Below are 18,954 nucleotides of genomic sequence, written 5' to 3' on the forward strand. Positions count from 1 at the left end.
TTCTAAACCGATCAAGGGCTATAAATGAATCTTATAAAATGCTCTTTTTCCGACTTCTATCGATCACCTTTTGAAATTATGCCATGTCTATAACAGACGACAGTACAGAATGAACTACAATGCATGGGTTTGGAATGGGATTTTTTTTTTCCTTTTTCTTTGTGCCAAAATCGCAGTTAACTTTAACTGGAGAAAAAGCTATTTACACTTTTTGTACCGTGAGTTACACAGAAAACAGCATTATAATAAAAAGCCTTCATTTTGACACCAGAATTCATGGTTCCACACAAATTAAAATGATCCCCCGGAGGCATAAAGTACACAAGCTTTATTGGGCAACAGCAACGGGCCGGGCTGGCAGACAATGAAAGGAGAACCGCTCAGAGCACGCCGGATCACACGGGTATCATCACGGGATCGAGAATTTAAATCATCTGGGAGTCCCTGTTAAATTAAAGCATCCCGTACCAGAGCTGCCCTCTCATGACAAAATGCTGTCCTGGTGAGAGTCTGCAAGGCGGATTACCCGTAGGGACCTACTAACAGGGCGGCCACGGACTCCTAGGAGAGTTTACAGTTAGCCCCAGAGTGACAAAATCATGATTTAGCCACAGCTTCTTTTGTGCACCCCCCACTTGTCCCTGCCCCCTCCCCCAATTAAACGCAGTATTCTCCGACGGAACCCAGCAACCTGAACGGACAGCACCCGTGACCCCGCAGTGACCAGGACGGGTCCACAGGTACAGCTGCCTCGTCGGAGCGAGCAGGTGCTGCAGAGGTCAATGTCACTGGGGCGCTGCTCACGACATCATCTGCCTCTCCGCTCCATTCAGAAACATACACTTTTCCAAGACGAAATGAACATCATTAATGGAAATATTTCCCCATTAGTATACGCAACAAATTCCTTCACATTAAAGGAAGGGAGGAGAAATAAAATCGGTTGTATTTACAAAGCTCCTTGTAGGTTTCTTAATGAAAACAAAGCTGGGAGGAACGGGATTTTAATGCAAACCAAGCATCTCATCAAAAAACTGGAGAGGACACAGTCACATACACACGCGCACTGAAACACACACAGGAGATTCGAGATAAAAAACAGCTGACAGGTGTTTGCCTTCAGTAGGATGGAGCGGAAGCACATGTAGGTCCCATCGGCAATTTTGGCAAAGGTTTAAAATGCTGCCCCATAAAGGCATGAGGGCGTTCCCATCCCCATCCCAGTAAAAACAAAACAAAGTATAAAAGCAAAGTCTGGAGGAAGAATAGGCGTTATTGTGTCGATTTCCAATGAGCACAAAACTCAAAATACATTCGAGAGTTGTCAGTGTGACCTTAACTTTCAGCAGAGAATACACCGAAGGAAGGGGTCAGCAGACATTGGTATTCAAGATTACTAGGACACAAAAGGGCTTCACTTATTAAGGGAAGCTGGCCTGGGACCCGGAGAATACGACCGTCGCAGTGGGAGACGCCCCAGCTCTTGGTCTCCCAGCTCCTGGCGGCTACAAACAGGTGGTTTGCCCCGATGTCAGGATGCCCCCGGGGATGCCCTCCAGGGCTCGGGGGCCTCGGTCGATGCAACCAGCCTGGCCCAGCACTGCGGGCGACACACACCTGTGCCCACACAGCTGCCAAACGAGGATCCACACTGTCAGGCACCAGAAATCACTGAAGATGGAGAAGCTCGTCTGGTCGTTTTCTTAGAGGAAGGAGGGGGAAAGGAGAAACCACGAACAGATCCCACTGTCCTCACGCACACACAACCATCACCGCAAGATCAAGCAAAAATCATCATAAAACAAAAGTGCTTACTGTGACAAAAATACGTAACGGTGTCCAGGGGCGGAGGGGGTTGTAATTTCTACCTTAAGGAGAAATGGTTGAACAGCAGTGATCGCGTGTTGTGGGGCCTCCGGCCTCGAATTAAATCAACTGTCACAGACTTAGGTCCCACTGAGGTCCAGGGTGAGGGGAAGGGGTCAGTGGTGCTTCTTAAATTCTTTCCAGGTTGGAAAACCAAGAAAAAGGTCAACAGAATCCTTATGCTTAAGGTTAATGAACTCAGGAGCTTCCTGTAAAGTAGCTCGGGTGTTTGTCCTCCCCCATAACTAGACAACCCGCGTGTGCCGCACTTCTCTCTGCTGGGATGAGGCTGAGCTGTGCAGGTGACCATCCTGTCACCTCTCACCGACTGGAGGCTCCCACCCTTTGGGGGCACACGCATTCCTGGACACTCGAGGCCCCGCAGCAGGTGGTATGAGCAGGCTGCCCACTGACGGTGGTCTGGGCTCCACTTGGATTTCGGTCCCCCTGGCCCTTGACTGCCTCTACTAGAGTGTGGCCGAGACAACAGAACACGGTTTGTAACAGCAAGACAAGCATCCGTCAACTTCCAAGGGGAGGTGGGGGTGGGAGGGCTTCTTCAGCCTCTCTGAAAAGCTTCCTTCCTGGCAGATGGCAAGCAGCAGCTCAGGTGTGGACTTCAAAAGTCAACTCACACACCTGAATCACTTGGGACTTGAGGAATGAAACCAGAGAGACGACCTCCCACCATCTGCTGGAACGTCTGCCATTTCCTAGCAATGGTTCCCTAAGACCTACCCCAGGAGCCATCCCCTGTCTGCGAAGAAGGCCAGCATCGGGGTTTACAAACTCAGAACAGAACGACGTCAGAATTATAATCAGCCTTCCAGAAAGACGGAACCAAGTGTGAAACTCCGAGCTCCACACTCCGCTCCCCCCCGCCTTTGAAACTGGGAAACCTCAGTCAGGAAGAAAGATGTGTTTGAGCTTTCTGAGAGTTTTGGACCAAGGTCCTAGTCCCAAGTAACTATTCACCCACTGCAACGCGTATTCTCTGTGGGTCTGGGCGGCAGGAATGGCCGGCATGAGCAGGCAAAGATGACTGCAGAAACGCACGGTCTCAACACAGAAGCCACGTCAGCAGCCAGCTTCCCGGTGCCTGAAACCTGGGGTCATTTTCTGAAGTTTTAAAAGGGCAACAGCCGTGCAGGAGCGTATGAAGAGTGCTCCCGGGCAAGGGGACCACCGCCGGCTCCTCCCGCCCCCAGTTCCCCCAGAGCCGGCTGCCCAGAGGGTAGTGGGTGCTGCCACCAGCCGGAGCCCGCAGCCCTGAAGCCCCACACAAGCAGAAGGGCCGAAGGAATTCATCCAAGTCCAAGACCTCGAGCATGGTCAGCTCTGGAAGATCAACCGCCCGAGCCCCGATGGCAGGCACGTGTGGCTGGGCGCCGAGGGACTCGAAACCCCGAGGATGCCTTGCCCTGCCCCGTCCGGGCCCTGCACACTCCCTTCTTCCTCTGAAACGAGAAGCCACAGCTTTATGAGAAACACACGGGCCTGTAGTCTATCCCCGTGGGGGGAGGGATCGCTACCACCAGCTACCTTTCAGCAAGTTCCCCGTGAAAGCCGTAGGCAGTGTGACGGACCCCGGACCCCAGGGCCCCGGAGCTGCGGCCCGGGGCCTCCTCCCACCGGGGCTGCCCCCGACGAACGACGCACAGCAACATGGGAGATGCCTCTGCCTTTGTCATTCAGCCTCCTAACGGGAAACAGACCTCTGTGGAGCAGAGAGCCCCCCGTCCCTGACCTTGCACTCAGGACTCGGACGGGCCCGGCCACACGTGCAACGTTGTCTAAAGAATTAGTGGAGTCTCTTATCAGTCTGTCGACACGTTGAGGAGCAGTTCAGTGGCACATTTCCTGCTGCAACAACTCTGCTGAAAATGTCTGAGGGTGTCCTCAGCTGGCCGCGGGCTTGGTCATCGTTACCAGGTCCCCAAGAAAGCAGAAGAACACCTCTGAAATTCTTTTACAGGTGGGAGGTGAAGCTAAGTCGAGGGCTGGAGATGTTGAGTCCGAGGGAGGGGGCCAGACTGGATTTATGGCACCCTCTGTCCCTCTCTCCCTCCTCTCCTTTGCTCTGTGTCACTCTAGGAAGCCGGTGCGGCCTCGGAGAGCAGCACTGCCTCGGACAGGGCATCCCGCATTTCTACCTGGAGATGACTGCCTGCGTGACTTCCTACCAAAGTCACTGTCTTTCCCCCACAAACCTATCCCAAGGGCTTTTACATTTCTCCAAAGCCGGCTTTTAAGAGCGACAAAGACGTAAAGAGTACACACACATTAGGACTGTTGAAAACAAAAACAAAAACCCCTCTACGATCGTCAACTAGACAGAAACCCTTATCGCATGACAACAGAAAGCAAGTCCTCGGAAGCTTGCCCAGTGACCCACGGATTTCCGTCAGCGGAGCCGTCGGCTTTAACATATGTACATTCGCTGCGGGCCGAACCGCGAGGGGCCGGGGCAGGCCCGCGGGGTCCCTTCCAGGAACCCTCGATCGTCCGGTGTCAGGACCCCCCGCGGAGCCTCTTCGCGTCAAAACTTGCACGTGTTAGCGAGGCCTGCACGACCCACAGGCGGCGGGTAAGAAAAACGCAACTTGAACTCTGCCCGGCAGGAGAGCGCCGAGGAGGCGCCGCCTAAGACGTGAGCTTGGAGTAGCTGGGCGGGGAGAACCTTCTGCGCAGGTACTTGAGAACGTACAGGGGCAGGCAGCTGACCAGAGTGATCACGGACACCTTCCACAAGAACGACAAAGTGGCGATGAAGTACACATCTGCAAGCAAACGGGAAGACCGCGGTGAGTGGGCAGAATGTTCCAGAAGGCCTAGGCGGCTCAGAATAGCCGGCACAGCTCTGATGGGGTTGAGTGGGGGCAGAGCTGTCTCCTGTCACCGACACACGGCCTCCGGGCACTGGCTCTTTCCTTGGGCTCAGTCTCCCAGGGCCTGGACTCTCCCTGCCCCCTCCTCTCTCTGACCTGCTTCTGCGGTCGGACGGTCAATGAAGTACTGTTTCCAGCACCAGGGAAAGAAAACCAGGGGCACAAACGATTCTTACAGGTGTTTCTGATGCGGAATCTGACAGCATGTCGGATATTCTACGTACACCCCACCGCCCGAGAGCAGAAAGGCTCTCCCACACCAGAAACGTTTTCCCTTCGCCTCTGGGATGATCACCAAAGCCACGGGCGGTCGGGCCCGAGAGCAGTGCCAAGCTGGAAACGGGGATAGCCTCAGGGGGCTTCCAGCTAAGGACGGGTGCCCCCATCTGCTGCAGGACAGTAAGCCCGCAGTCCAGAGGGTTCTGCGAGAGCAGAGCGGGGCTCATGGGCTTCCGCACAGTGGAGCACAGGAGGGGGTGGGAGGCAGGTGGCTGGCACCAGCCACAGTCCCGCTGAGTGCCCGGCCGTGGAGCCCACGCACAGCTGCCCATCCGGCCCCGTGGCAGCTCCCCGAGGGCAGAGCTCACCACCCCAAGCCACAGAGCACACGACAGGTGCTCACGAAACCCATCTGGACAGACTCTCGGGACGAGTGTGAAACTCCTCGGAGACTTCACTTTCTGCCGATGCCCGTCTTCCCTTTGCCCGAACCTGAAGAACCGCTGGCTGCCCAGCAAGAGACGTCATCAGAGGGGTTTTCAGGGCAAGGCGGAGTTTCTCCACCCTGTGATAAGGACACATCCTGTGGGGCTATCCCTTATTCATGAGCAAGACCGGGATGTCTGACCTCTCCACAGCCCCCCGGAGCCCGGCGCAGTGACCGGCTCCCCTCGAGAACCCCAGCCAGTCTTTGCTGAACTCAAGGGGATCCCTTCTAAGCCAGATCACCCAGTGTGCTTTTCAAAGGAAACCCTACTGACATCAAGCCGGAGAGCCTCTGTTCCAGGAAGCTGAGTCACAGCTGCCACTTGCCCCAAGGGGACGCCAGGAACAACACGGGGGCCACCGAGTACCAAGGCCTACGGGACAAAGAGCTCAGGACGAGTCCCGGGGAGGCCCCCAGACCCGACGGCCAGGCTGCGGCTGCGGGGGGAGGGGAGGGGCTGGAAGGAGTCTCACCGATGAACTCGTGGAGGAACACCAGCGAGGCGATGTAGCAGGCCAGACTGAGCAGCTCAGCCACCGTCATGAACCAGTGCCAGGTCTGGATGGTCAGGGCCACCATTAGCAGCTCGGTGAGGATCAGCGACGTGAAGGAGATCGCCACGATGTGCACGAACTCGGACTCGAACAGCAGCAGGGCCCCGTACATGATGGTGCTGCCTGCGAAGGCGGAGGAAGCCGGTGTCGCACACGGTCCTGCCCGCAGCCGCTGCCCTCCCCCTCGCCCTCCCCACCCGGGGCTCCCGAGGCTCCCAAGGCCTGCTCCCAAGCAGGGGCTCCTTTCTGTTTGTTTCCTGTTTAGACTGGAAAGATGGCGCTTGACGAGTGGTGCCTTATGCAGGTTTGAAAGAGGTGCCCCGTCCTGGTTTCCTATTTTTCCCTTTGGACTTTATATAATAAAGAGTCTAAAACTGTAGGGGAAAGAGAGAGAGGACGAAGAGAGAGAGAAAGAGGAAGGAAAGCGAGAAGGAGGGAGGGAGAGAGATGGAGAGAAGAAAAACAGGAGCGACAGGAGAGAATAACTATTCTGGAGTGGATGGAACAAGAAAGAGAAATTTAAACTTTATTATTTAAAATGACAGAGGTAAGCAGTCACAAAAAGGCAAATACTGTGGACATTCTACTTCTAGGAGATATCCTAAGTAGTCACTTCCATTAGAGACAAAAGGGAAGCGGGAATGGGGACAGAGTTTCCGCTTGCCAAGATGGAAAAGTTCTGGGGCTGTTTTCTTGCAACAATGTAACACCGTACATGTACAACGAAACTCACCACCGTGAATACACTGTGCGCTAGCGAACTGTGCCCCTAAGAAGGGTTAAAATCTTTTTTTTTTTTTCCAATATTTTATTTATCTGACAGACAGAAATCACAACTAGGCAGAGAGGCAGGCAGAGAGGAAGAAGCAGGCTCCCTGCGGAGCAGAGAGCCTGATGCGGGGCTCGATCCCAGGACCCTGGGATCACGACCTGAGCCGAAGGCAGAGGCTTTAACCCACTGAGCCACCCAGGCGCCCCCTTAAGAAGGGTTAAGGTGGTGAATCTTCGGTCACGTGTTATCTTAACCACCCCTCTCCCCACACACGAAATGACAGAGGTAGCCCAGAGACACTCAGTGTCGTGCCCCTGTAACAAGGCGAGAAAGGAAAGGGGAGGAGGGTACGGGGTCCGGACGCGTGTTTTTCTAGCCCAGCAGAAACCAAACCGATGGTGCAGCGCCAGATTATTACTAGATGCTCAACCCCAAAACTCCTCACAGCACCGCCCGCAGCGACAGGGTTGGAGAGGCAGGGCTGACCCGGCGCTTCCCTGCTCACTGCCTATGAAATTCTATCCGTGAAAGGTAGCTGCCTAATCGATGCACAGATTACACTTTGAGAGACCTCTTAAAAATGCCCCCCCTCTATTTTTTAATGACAATTCAACCTCCTGACAACAAATTCACTGGCTTCTACACCTCCTGGTTGCATGCCCCGTCAGTAAGACCTCCCCATACACAACGTGCATCTGTAAATTATATGTCAGTGCTTGGGCAGACACAGACAGATACCAGGACCATGACACAATTATGTGCACATTATAAAACATACATAAAGACAGACTCAAACACCAGCAGGGTTTGGATATTTTCTTCTCCTACAAGTCATCCTACAGTCTCTGCAATCCAGGGGCCCTCACTGGAGGCCGCTGAGGTAAACACATCTTTCAAAAACTAGAACTTGACCTCAGAAAAAGTATCAGAACATTCCAGAAAGCAACCGCTTTTTGTTACAATGGCTTCAGCATCTTGGAAGGTTTTGAGTAGTATCCGTTATCTTTTTCTCTGACTTTATCTCATGAGGCAGACGGCACCACCTCTCAGATCTACGGCTCTGCTGAATGTTCTAGTCCTCAGACCATGCCGAGCAGAGCCTCCCCTGGGGCGCACTGTCCTGCTCCTTAACCAAATTTTAGGTTCCGGCTTCTTCCTTTCATGCTCTACAGACAACAGACAAGTTGACCCTGAGCACTGCCTTACCTTGATAGATGCTAATCAAAACCCATATTAGGAAGGTCTTGTAGGACAACGGTCTTCCCTAAATGAGGAAGCGAGAAATACAGAACAGGTTACTACTGCGCTGGGCTCTTCCACTAACGAGGCAACCTACCTATTTTCATTTAAAAAAAAGGGGGGGGTCTTGCATATATCTGAACTCACTAGAGAAATAACATTTTTTAAAGAGAATTGATATAAGGTGGAAATAAATCTGCTCTTCAGTAAAATTCTTCGGGGACAAATCAATGAAATCAAACACCCACACACACCACACCACAGGCAGCATGCACACCCTTTCTGGAAGTGAACCCAAGGACGTTTCCAGAAGCAGACACCAGCTGAGGCTGGAGGCTGGAACCGTCAGGTGCTTCTTTTTTAAGTCGTTAGTGGGTTTGTTCGCAACACACTGCAATAGTACACATATTGCTGTACTGTTCAATATTCTTTCCAGGCGCAAATACTACTTTTTGAAGAAAAATAAAATAAAATCCCATGCCTTCCTCTAAGAAACTAGCAGTTCCAGTCAGTGTGTTCAAACCAGATATGGAGGGTCTGTGTGAAATCAATTAGCAGTAGGGAGAGAGGGAGAGAGAAGGGGAAGGAGGAGGAAGGAGGGAGGGAGGGAAGGGGGAGTCCAGTGAACCTTGAGGAGATCCTTGTAGAGCTCAGGATACAGCATGGCAACTTCCGACTTGACGTCTTTGTCCAGGACCAGAGAAAACACAGGAAACATGGTGTAAATGGTCGAGTACCTAGAGGAAGGGGCGGAAATCACCACAGGTAAGACCCAGCCGAAGGGAAATGGGCAATTTGTTTCTCCAGCTTCTGCAGCCCAATCTCCATCCATTCGTTCCTTCCACAACCACCCACTGCGTGCCTGTTCTGTGCCAGGGCTGATTTTAAGCTCAGGAGATTCCGATGAAAAACTGATGGAAACATCTGCCCTCAGAGAGCTTTCATACTAGTCAGTGAGTCGTCAGAATCGGTAAACTACACTGCATGTTGCAGGTAAGTGCTAAGAAGGAAACTCTAATGGAGGGGAGAGAAGGAGACATGGGGGGTGGTGTCATTTTCGAGAGGGTGCCCAAAGGATGTGACATTTGAGTAAACACCCAGAGAAGGTGAGAGGCAGTCAGGCCCAAGTGGAGGGAAGAGCATCCCAGGCAGAGAGGGCAGCATGTGCAAAAAGGCCCTGAGGCGAGAGTGCATCTTGTTTGAAGAACAGCAAGGCAGCCAGTGCAGCTGGCTGCGTGAGTGAGAGGGAGAGAGAAGGAAATGGGAACAGAGAGGGACAAGACGTCCAGTCATGGAAGGCCACATGCAGCCAAGCTCCGGGAGCCCCTGCCTACACTCTGGCATGTTCTCTTGTTTTTCTGGGACCTAACAAAAGATGTCCACCTGTCCAATTAGAAGCAAGCAGAATTTCACTGTCCACTGTCAAAGTGAACGGGCCAACATAAAAAGAAGAAGGCAGGCAACTTTGGTTAAGACTCTCCCCCAGGGCCAGCCAGCCTTTCTGTGCTCCTGCCTCTTCACCACCAGGAGCACGGCCTATATGGGTCTCCCATCTAGGGCGTGTGGTAGACAAACTCCACCCATCTGGCAATTCAAAGACTGAACACACTCTCCCAAGGCTCACAAGGAACGTCATGAATTCCAAGTCAGGAATGGGGTTGGGTTTGAGGGCAGCACATGCCCCAGGGACACCCTAGTCTAGCAGGTCAGGGGCACCCAACACTGAAGCTCCGTTAGGCACGTGCCCCCCCTCCCCCCGCCCAAAGAGATCAAGGCTCTGGGCTGCCTTAGAGACCCAGCAGCAGAAGGTTCTACTGGAGTCCGCGGCAGGGAAGGTACTTTCCAGAGCTCCCCTTTCACTTTTTCTAAGACCACAATGAAATCACTGAGTCTGAACCTTTGCTCTTGCTTTGATTGCCAGTCACCGGTCAGCTCAGACTCTCAGGGGCAAGCATTTTCCATGTCCAGGTCCAAACGGCCAAGGGCTGTGAACCACAAACATATCAAACCCCATTTCCTCAATCTGGTTACAGGCTTGTCAGTTCAAAAACACTTGTGAATCTGAGAAGGTTCTAAACGGCATTGCTGGCAACTTGGGGACTCAACAGCCCAGACAGCACGTTTCCTCGCTCATCTGTGGCACTTTCGAGAGGTTTCATAAAAAATTAATACCCTGCCTAGATTTTCTTACCCAATGATGAGGAATCCTTGATAGAGAGGAACGGAGGCAAAGTAAAACACGGATGAAAAGACCGCCTGTGTCAACAAGAAAGGAGGATGTTAACAAAAATCATGACAAAATCCCTATACTTATAAAGTAACAGTCAACGCTTAACACGGCACAAACTTCCCCAGCACGGCTGTGAGTGCTTTAAGGAAACCAGCTCATTTCACAATTTCACAATATCATCAACCCCTATTACAGATGACAACAGTAAGGCACAGAGAGGTTAAGGGACTTGCCCAAGATAACACAGCTCATAAGTGACGGGAGCCAGGTGTCGTTCCCAGGTGGTTTAGCACCAGGGACCACTCTCTGCCCCTCTGTCAACACTGAAGTTAGGGGACACAGGCTGGACCCAGAAATACCCTGTGCGATCCCCATAAACCCCCAGAACCACCCATGAGATCCAGTCCTATCGCCTGCATTTCACAGGAGGGGACTCTGAGCAGGTAAAGGGACCGCGGGGCTCAATCCCAGCTCCGTACTCCAGCTCCCCGGGGGCGGGGCGGTAGAGAAGGCACAGCCCCTCTTCCATGACACATTTTACTGTTTCTGGAAATTTTTACAAAGAGCCCATAACCTGCTGCCTTTGTTAGACAAGAGCAATAAAGACCTTCCCAAACGCTCCCCGAAACGTCTGCTTCCTGACTTGGACAACAGGAGCCGCCGGCCGAGAAAAGCAGGCTGGGGAGATAAAATCAGACTTGATACTCTCTTACTTCCGTCTCTGGGCATCAACAGGCTCACGGAAGGAAAGTGGCCTCAAAAGCGAATTCCTAGGGGCAGAAAACCGAAAAGGGGCCAGAGACGACGACAAGAGGCTTTTCAAAAGCTGAATAGGAGCGCCAGCCCGAGCCAGCCTGGTGACTAGAAAGGTTGTGGCCCCAGAGGCGTCTCGCCCCCATCACCTGCTGTGGGTGTTTGTCTGGTACAGAGCTCGGAACGCAGGTGCCACCTGGGGCCAAGCTCGTGGGCAGCCCTGGCTGCACCCTGGTCATATTTCAGAACTGGAAGGTGAAAGCCACCTTTCAAATGACTTTCCACCCCGGCTGGAAAGAACAGAAAGGATGATTGTAAAAATGTCAAGAATCTGGTGTTTTGTTTTGTAAATCAACGTCAAGAGCCTCCTTCCCCTAAAAAGGCCGGATTAGCCATAAAGCCTTCGTCTGGAGAGAACACCCGAGGGAAAGAAAACACTACGGCCACTTCTATCAAGGAGACTGACGCCAAGGTGCGGCTCCAAGAGGGACTTGTCCTCAGCCAGCCACTTTCAGCACAGTGGACAGCGAGATTTCTTTTCTACAGCCCCAAAGAACAATTTCCCATCCTGAGGCTTTTTCTAAATTGATGTTGAGAGCGACAACATACAGGCTTTACAGAAGTCAGCTCGCCCAGCCTGGCTTCTGTGCACGCGCCCAGGGGCGAGTGGATCAGTCTCCCAGGGACGGATCCAGAGCGCCACCCGCGAGCTCACACAGAAGTACAGATGTGGTCTGAGGAACCGTAACAGCTGTTTGGGTGTAGATCGCGTTGACCAAAACATCACTTTAAGGCTCCTATGTTCACAAATGCAATAGATGTTGAAAACCTAAAATGACCCCCAGAAGGTGAGAAAGAGGCCAGAAGAGGGGGAGAGTCTCATGTACACGGAACAGCATCGCTTCACTTACTCAGAAAGGGAGGATGCCTTTTATTTGGCAATTAAGTACCTTTCCCACAGATTAAAACATCCCGTCACTGGATACCTCGCCCTGTGGTTTTATGACTAGGGGTAAGGATGCCTTCAGCACTTGACGCCTTACAGAACTCTGCTTCTCAAAGTAGCCTCATCTGAGAGGCGAGGCAGGTCTTAACATCCCCATTTCATGGATGGAAGACTGAGACCCAGAGGGGTCTCTAGGTCTCAGAGATATTTATGGTGTGGTCAGAAAGAGACGTGGGTTGGTCCCATCATCCCTATGTTCTCACTACTTAACTGGGATATTTTCACCAAACGTCCATGAAGGGGAATCAATCCGTCAATCGTTTTTCAACACCTAAAATGTTTTCTTTCCCACCCTTCGGCCTTCCTCCTAGTGTACACTTAATTGCCACAGACCGATGGCAGATGTGAAAGGAGCCAGCGAGAGAGGAGGTGGGGAACGTACCCTGGAATTCTTCTGTGAGAAACAAGATGGGAGCAAGATGTTACTCCCGAGAAGCTGAACAATGAGACAGCCCAGCTCGACTCCCACCCGGGATGACTGGAGGCGGAACCAGGACATCGGAGGCCCCTCAGGGCCACGGCCTCTGCTGCCCTACCTGAGAGCCCACCCAAGCCGAGGCAGCGGTCCAGGCCTCCCTGCACCGCAGGCACTCGAGGAGACACCGCGACGAAGAGCATGGGCTCTGGAGTCCCCCCCGATACAGACTAACTGCCAAGAGACACTGCACGTGTTTCTCAGCCTCACGGAGCCTCAGGCTCCCCATCTGTACAATGGGCATAGGCGACCATGAGGACCATGCGAGACGCCGCCCTGTGGACCTAGAGCCAGGTGCCCAGGGTGTCGGAAGAGCTGGAGAACACAAGTTCTTCTCCCGCGGTCATTCTCTGCTGGCCCTTTCGTGAGCATCCGGAAAATCCAAGACCCTAGTATTCGCCCGCATCTCACTCTGCATGCTTCCCTCTGGCAAAAACACACCTCCCTCCTGCCAAGCACTGGCCAGGCCCACTGCTAACGCTCGCAGCCACCCCGCCCTGGCAAGGACAGCCTGCCCCAGCCACCAGAGGAAGGACCTGGGGCAATCCAAGGTGTGTTGGGCTGGAGCATGGCCCGGCAGGGATTTAAAACTGGTCAGGTGGGAAAGTAAAGTCAACCAACCGACCAACCAACCCACCGACCAACCAACGGGCCAGGGAGGGTCACAGCTCCAAAGCACGGTCGAGTTCCAGGCCTTTTCCCCTGCTAGCCCCGGGGAGGGTGAGCAGAGTCGCGCTGCCTGCCTCCCCAACCTGCCCCCACCTGTCTGCCCCCCTTAGCCCCCCCCCGTCCGCCCCCCGCCCACCTGCATGGTGCTGATGCAGAGGCTCCTGTGGATAACAAACTGGCTGAGGGCCGCCGAGCGCTTGTAGCTGTTGCGGCCGTGCACCATGAGCAGACGGCCCAGGTGCTTGAACTGGGTGATGGAGAAGTCGGCCGCCAGGGACGCCTGCTTGCCTTCCTGAAAGCCACACAAAACAGGCACCGTCAGAAGCACAGGAGGTCAAGGCAAACACGTTTGGTTTGTTTTGTTTTCCACGGAAAAAGCAAGACACCGTGAGGGGATCTTTGGAAACCTTCAGTGAAGAGCTTCTTTGGTTTCGAGCTGTGCTCAGTAGGTGGTCTGAGTCTACGTGTGATTGAAAAAGACGAATTCATTTAAATAAAAAACACTCTAAGTCACAGACAGTTATAATTTGGAGGTCAAAGGGATCTAGTATCTTGGGGGTGCTCCCACCCCAAAATGTGCATCCGGAACCAAGAATCATCAGAGATAGGACCTTACGACAGTCTGTCCCTCTGAGCAAACTGTAAGGCCGGGGGGCGGGGGCTGGGGGCGGAAAGGACACAGGAGAGTGTGGATTCGCCCGATTCATGAAGCCGTGGACCAAATGCACAGGACGGCATCTCTGGCCCTCACCTGCGGCCCCTGTGCTCCTGCTAAACACGAAGTCCTAACAAACCTGGGAACCACTCTTCTCGCCAGTCGCCATTTAGAAGTCACCAATTAGGGCAGAGGAAACAGTAAAAAGCAAGCACAGAGGTGACAAGAACAGAATGAGAAAGACTGTTCTAACACACCAATTCTTTAAAATGCAGCTTTTAGTGAGAGGAAGACCACGCCACACTCTTCTCTGACCCCCAAGACATCAGCAGACAGCATGATGACAGATGCTTTCCCGGACACTGTGATGGCCACAGCAAAAGTGTCAAGTACATTCACGGTGCCCTGACGATACAGCAAACACTCTTTTTTTTAAGCCTTGGCACGTGAAAAATCGGCACTTGTCATCTGTAAGACGGACTCCCATGTAATAACCCGACTCCCACGTAATAATACCAGGGCATCACGCTTCGTGGTTCCTTGTGCTTCGTCATGTGAATCTAGGATTTTCAGAAGCATCAAAGCTGTGTTTTGAGGGAAAAGGCAGCTCCAGCTAGCGGAGAAGAGCAGCTCCCCGCCCAATACAATGACCTCACACGGTGGCCCCAAGTGCCCGGCAGCGACCAGCAGCCCCCACGCCCCGCGCCTGCACTTACCTTCCCCTCCACACCCACGCCGCAGTCGGATTCCTGAATCATGCTGACGTCGTTGCCTCCATCACCTGCGGGCCGCACGGACCGGACAGAAAAGCCGGGAAATTGGAGAGGAGCGAGAAACAGGACCCCCACATTTCAGTCTTACTTTGAAGGCTTGTAGAAGTATTTGGCCTTCCACTGAGCGCTTGCTTCTTACCACAGCCTTTTCTGCCCCACTCCATTTAACCACCCCAGACCATCGGCTTCCTGTGTCTCAGACGGAGCAGCTGAGCGTCAGAGGAACACCAGGTGACTGGCGAGAGCCCCAGCCATGGAGCGGCGGCAGGGGGACCGTGTCCGCGCCCCACCCCTGCGTGGGAGGCGAGGGTGCCGCAGCCCATCAGCAGCCGTGACCGACTCGATGCTTACGGAGCCGATACTGTGCCCTGTGGCCAGCACTTTTGAAATCTACCCCTTTTCCGTCCTCATCAGCACCACCTGAGTGCTTATGACCCCATTCTCCCGATGGGAAGACGGAGGCTCGGATGGGGACAGGCGCCCAGGGGGCCCGGACCTGGCCCCACTGTGTGCAGTCCGCATCCCTCTGTGACGCGGCTTCCTGCCTCCTGAGCAAAGGAAGAACGAGCTCAGGAGAAAAGCCCTGCAGCGCGCTTATCTGCTCTCACTCAGGGGGAAATACTGAAAATAATAATAATGACAGAGCCAAGGTCTGCTGGGGGAGAAGAGCATGACCTACGCGACAGGCAGGGCCAGGACACAGCAGCAGAGTCCGACCACCCGCGGAGAGAGGGATCCCGTGCATCAGTGGCCGGGGTGGGGAGGGAGTGGGTGAGGACGGGCGTGGGGCGGGCGCCTACCTACTGCACAAGTGAGCTTCCCGGTGCGCTCCTGCAGCAGCCGCACGATCTGGGCCTTCTGCGTGGGCGTGCAGCGGCAGCAGACCACGGCCGGGCACTGGCAGGCCAGCTCCATGAACTCGTACTCATAGTACTTGAGGCAGACCTGGGGGGGGGGGGCGGGGGGGGGAGGGGGCGGGTCATCTGAGGTCCCTGCCCCCGCCCCCCCAGGCAGGAAGGGAAGCTCACTCCCAGGAGGACCCGGACCCGGTGGGCGGGGTCCCTGCACCCACCTCCAGGGAGTCTCCAGAGATGACCAGGGCACAGTCATGCTTCCTGCGGAAAGCGTTCAGCTCGAGGTGGGCCTCGCTGCGGTTGGTCACCTGGAAGGGAACGGAGGGGTGGAGGGGGCCGTGCTCTCCGGAGAGGGCAGAACAACAAACAGCGGCTTCCTGAAGCCGGGATGAAGACAATGGCCGCCCCAGCCCAGGACCCCCCGCCCTGCCCCTGCCACCAGACCCAGAGCCAAATCAAACCGGGTTTGTTATGATTCTGCGGGAAGCGGGAGAGCCGGTGTGCCAACTACTACCTTGCGTTTCCCCCAGCACGGCTGTGACCCACATAATAAAAGAAAAAGAGCTAAATGTGACCCCACTTTCGTTGTGTGCCAGGCACTATGCTAGGCCCTTTCCATGGATTTCTTCCCCATTTACATCTCACAACAGCCCTACAAGGTGCATAACGATAACAGCTGTCCTTCTCACGTAAGGAAACGAAGGCACGGCGAGACCCGTGAGCGCACCTCAAGTAACTCGTCTCGGGGGCTGGGCAGCAGGCGCAGAAGCCAGGCATCTGGCTTGGGGGGGGGGGGCAACTTTTCTGTAGCGCACCGGACGGTACCCCCTGCAGGCCCCGGGAACCCTACGGTGCTGGCCGAAATGACTCGACTCTGCTATCGTAGCATCAAAGCAACCACAGACAATAGGTAAATAAGGGGGCATATCTGTGCTTAAATAAAACTTTATTTGGGCGCCTGGATGGCTCATTTGGTTAAGCATCTGCCTTCAGCTCAAGTTATGGTCCCAGGATCCTGGGATCGAGTCCCACGTTAGGCTCCCTGCTCGGCGAGGAGTCTGCTGCCCCTTCTGCCTCTGGCCCTCCCCCCTGCTCATGCTCTCTCTCTCTCAAAAAAATAAAAATCTTAAAAAAATAAAATAAAACTTTATTTACAAAAGCAGGTGGCCACATGGACTGTCGTTTGCAACCCCTAAATATACAGAATGTAGAGAATACAGAATCTACACAACATATAGTCGAGTCTCATTATGTTAAGTAGTTATGCTCTATAAAGTTGCCGTGAACACCGACTTAGCAAATAAGGAACCATTCATTGCTCCTGGGAGAAATACAGGCGAGGTTCCTGTGAGCCTTTGGCCATAATATTTCCCTCGGTCAACACAGAAATCTTGTTTTATATGTGTTTCTATTTAAATGCATTTTTTCAAGATTTTATTTAGAGAGTGAGCGTGCACACACACGTGAACAGGAGGAGAGGCAGAGGGAGAGGGAGAGAATCTTAAGCAGCCTCCATGCCCAGCACAGAGTCCAAACAATGCAGGGCTCAATCTCATGACCCCGAGATCGTGACCTGAGCCGAAATTAAGAGTCAGACATTTCGGGGCGCCTGGGTGGCTCAGTGGATTGAGCCGCTGCCTTCGGCTCAGGTCATGATCTCAGGGTCCTGGGATCGACCCCCGCATCAGGCTCTCTGCTCCACAGGGAGCCTGCTTCCTCCTCTCTCTCTGCCTGCCTCTCTGCCTGCTTGTGATCTCTCTCTCCGTCAAATAAATAAATAAAATCTTAAAAAAAAAAAAAGAGTCAGACGTTTCACCGATGGAGCCACCCGAGTGCACCCTAAACACATCTTCTGAAATACACATTGTCGATTCACGAACGCGGAACTCCTAACCAACAGCATTCGAGCTCATGCTTGAAGGAAGCCCAGCCGACACTCACACCTTCTCCGTGAGGGACGTCGGGGCCTTCCTACACTTTGAGACACTAGACACACTCCAGCCCTGTGCTGGGAGGGGGGATTTGAAACAGTGAAATCACTGACGGCACAAAAATGCAAGAAAAAAGTGGCCCTCCAAGACCACGGACTGTGCTCGTGGGCAGGACGAGAGTAGAGAAGGCGGGGGTCGCCTCGCGTGACCCCAGCTGGGAATGTGCACAGCAGGCAACGAGGTTCCCCCCTGCTCTGCACTTGGCCATAGAGGACTCTGGCCCTGAGCACCGATCTCGGGGTTACGAATACATTCTAGGAAATAAGAGCGTTTGCAATTGTGCAGTCCACGGCTGCTGAAGATGAGCTGTCCCTGGCTCTACCCCCACACTACCGGGCGGGGCCCCAAACTGCCGATCTCCTGGGGGCGCTGCAGGCTGTGGACCAAAGGCAGAGAGTCGAGGGGACACTCCTAGGACAGACAGGGCCCCTCCAGTCTGCGGGCTCTGGCCGCAGAAGGGGACCACCCCCTCCGCACCTACCAGCTCCATCAGGCCGACCCCAGCCTGCGGCTTCTGGCCTTGAGCAGCTCTTCGGGGCCGCATTGCTGGGGTCAAGTGCTTGCCACAAGGGCAGGGAGTTTCCCACTTGTCCACCCAGTACACCTCCTTCTAAAGGCTCCTCAAGGGTCTCCTTCGGGAGGACAGACCCGCCACGATCTGTGATCTGGAATTTACTTCTTATCCAAGGACTTGGTCTTCAAGGGTCCAGGGGCATCTGGACTCGCAGGTACAATTCCCCACGCATGGGCCTATCTGCACCCTGCGCCCCGATGGTGTCCTGCGTCAGCTTCTCGAAGGGACCGTGACCCCCACCCGGGTAGGAACACAGGCCTGTAACTAGGTGCGTCTGAACCGCCGCCAGAAGGAACCCTGCAGCCTCACCGGGGCCGCTCAGTAATTCCCCCCCCAACCCAACAATGTAAGTTCCCCCACCCAAGGCAGTTACTACACTCCTCCCTCCCCTCTTTAGGGTTCTGAGGTCACCCCGCAAACTGCAGCATCATCCGCACGAGGCCCCAGGGCAGACAACACTTTACCAGCCGAAAAACGTGGATGTCGTGGTTTCTGGTCACCAGGTGTGCATTCTTCGCTGTGCACGTGGCCGTCTCCAGCTTGTCCCCCGTCAGCATCCAAACCTAGAACCACAGCAGAGAGGGCCCCTCTGAGCCACTGTTCAGGGCCAGCCTGCAGCCCGTGTCTGCTCAGTTCCCAAGAACATCGAGCTAAACTCCATTTACTCCAATTTTTTAAAAAAGATTTTATTTATTTATTTGACAGAGAGAAAGGCAGCGAGAGAGGGAGCACAAACAGGGGGACTGGGAGAGGGAGAAGCAGGCTCTCCGCTGAGCAAGGAGTCCAATGTGGGGCTCGATCCCAGGACCCTGGGATCGTGACTTGAGCCAAGGGCAGACGCTTAACGACGGAGCGCCCCAGGTGCCCCTCATTTATTCTAACTTATCTCGAGGCTCATGGTGTCCCCAACACATCGCAGGAATACCCCACTCCGAAGGCTTCAGGACCC

The 18,954-nt window shown here is 54.0% G+C and overlaps 1 protein-coding gene across 4 annotated transcripts in view; it reads right to left on the reverse strand.

Annotated features, from left to right (window-relative positions):
- Positions 1–313: 313 nt before the first annotated feature.
- The window catches only part of ATP9A (ATPase phospholipid transporting 9A (putative)), a 133,050-nt gene continuing 114,409 nt past the window's right edge, over positions 314–18,954 (reverse strand). For all 4 annotated transcript variants that reach the window (XM_045980134.1, XM_045980133.1, XM_045980135.1 and 1 more), the window contains exons 19-28: positions 18,470–18,568; positions 15,659–15,748; positions 15,387–15,531; positions 14,530–14,594; positions 13,295–13,450; positions 10,217–10,281; positions 8,654–8,762; positions 7,993–8,050; positions 5,934–6,137; positions 314–4,646 (exon numbers count right to left, since the gene is read on the reverse strand). In XM_045980134.1, the coding sequence (XP_045836090.1) occupies positions 4,510–4,646; positions 5,934–6,137; positions 7,993–8,050; positions 8,654–8,762; positions 10,217–10,281; positions 13,295–13,450; positions 14,530–14,594; positions 15,387–15,531; positions 15,659–15,748; positions 18,470–18,568 (1,128 nt within the window). In that variant the 3' untranslated portion in view covers positions 314–4,509. The remainder of the gene's footprint in view (positions 4,647–5,933; positions 6,138–7,992; positions 8,051–8,653; positions 8,763–10,216; positions 10,282–13,294; positions 13,451–14,529; positions 14,595–15,386; positions 15,532–15,658; positions 15,749–18,469; positions 18,569–18,954) is intronic.

This window comes from Meles meles, chromosome 16 (assembly GCF_922984935.1).
Source record: "Meles meles chromosome 16, mMelMel3.1 paternal haplotype, whole genome shotgun sequence".
Classification (NCBI taxonomy): domain Eukaryota; kingdom Metazoa; phylum Chordata; class Mammalia; order Carnivora; family Mustelidae; genus Meles; species Meles meles.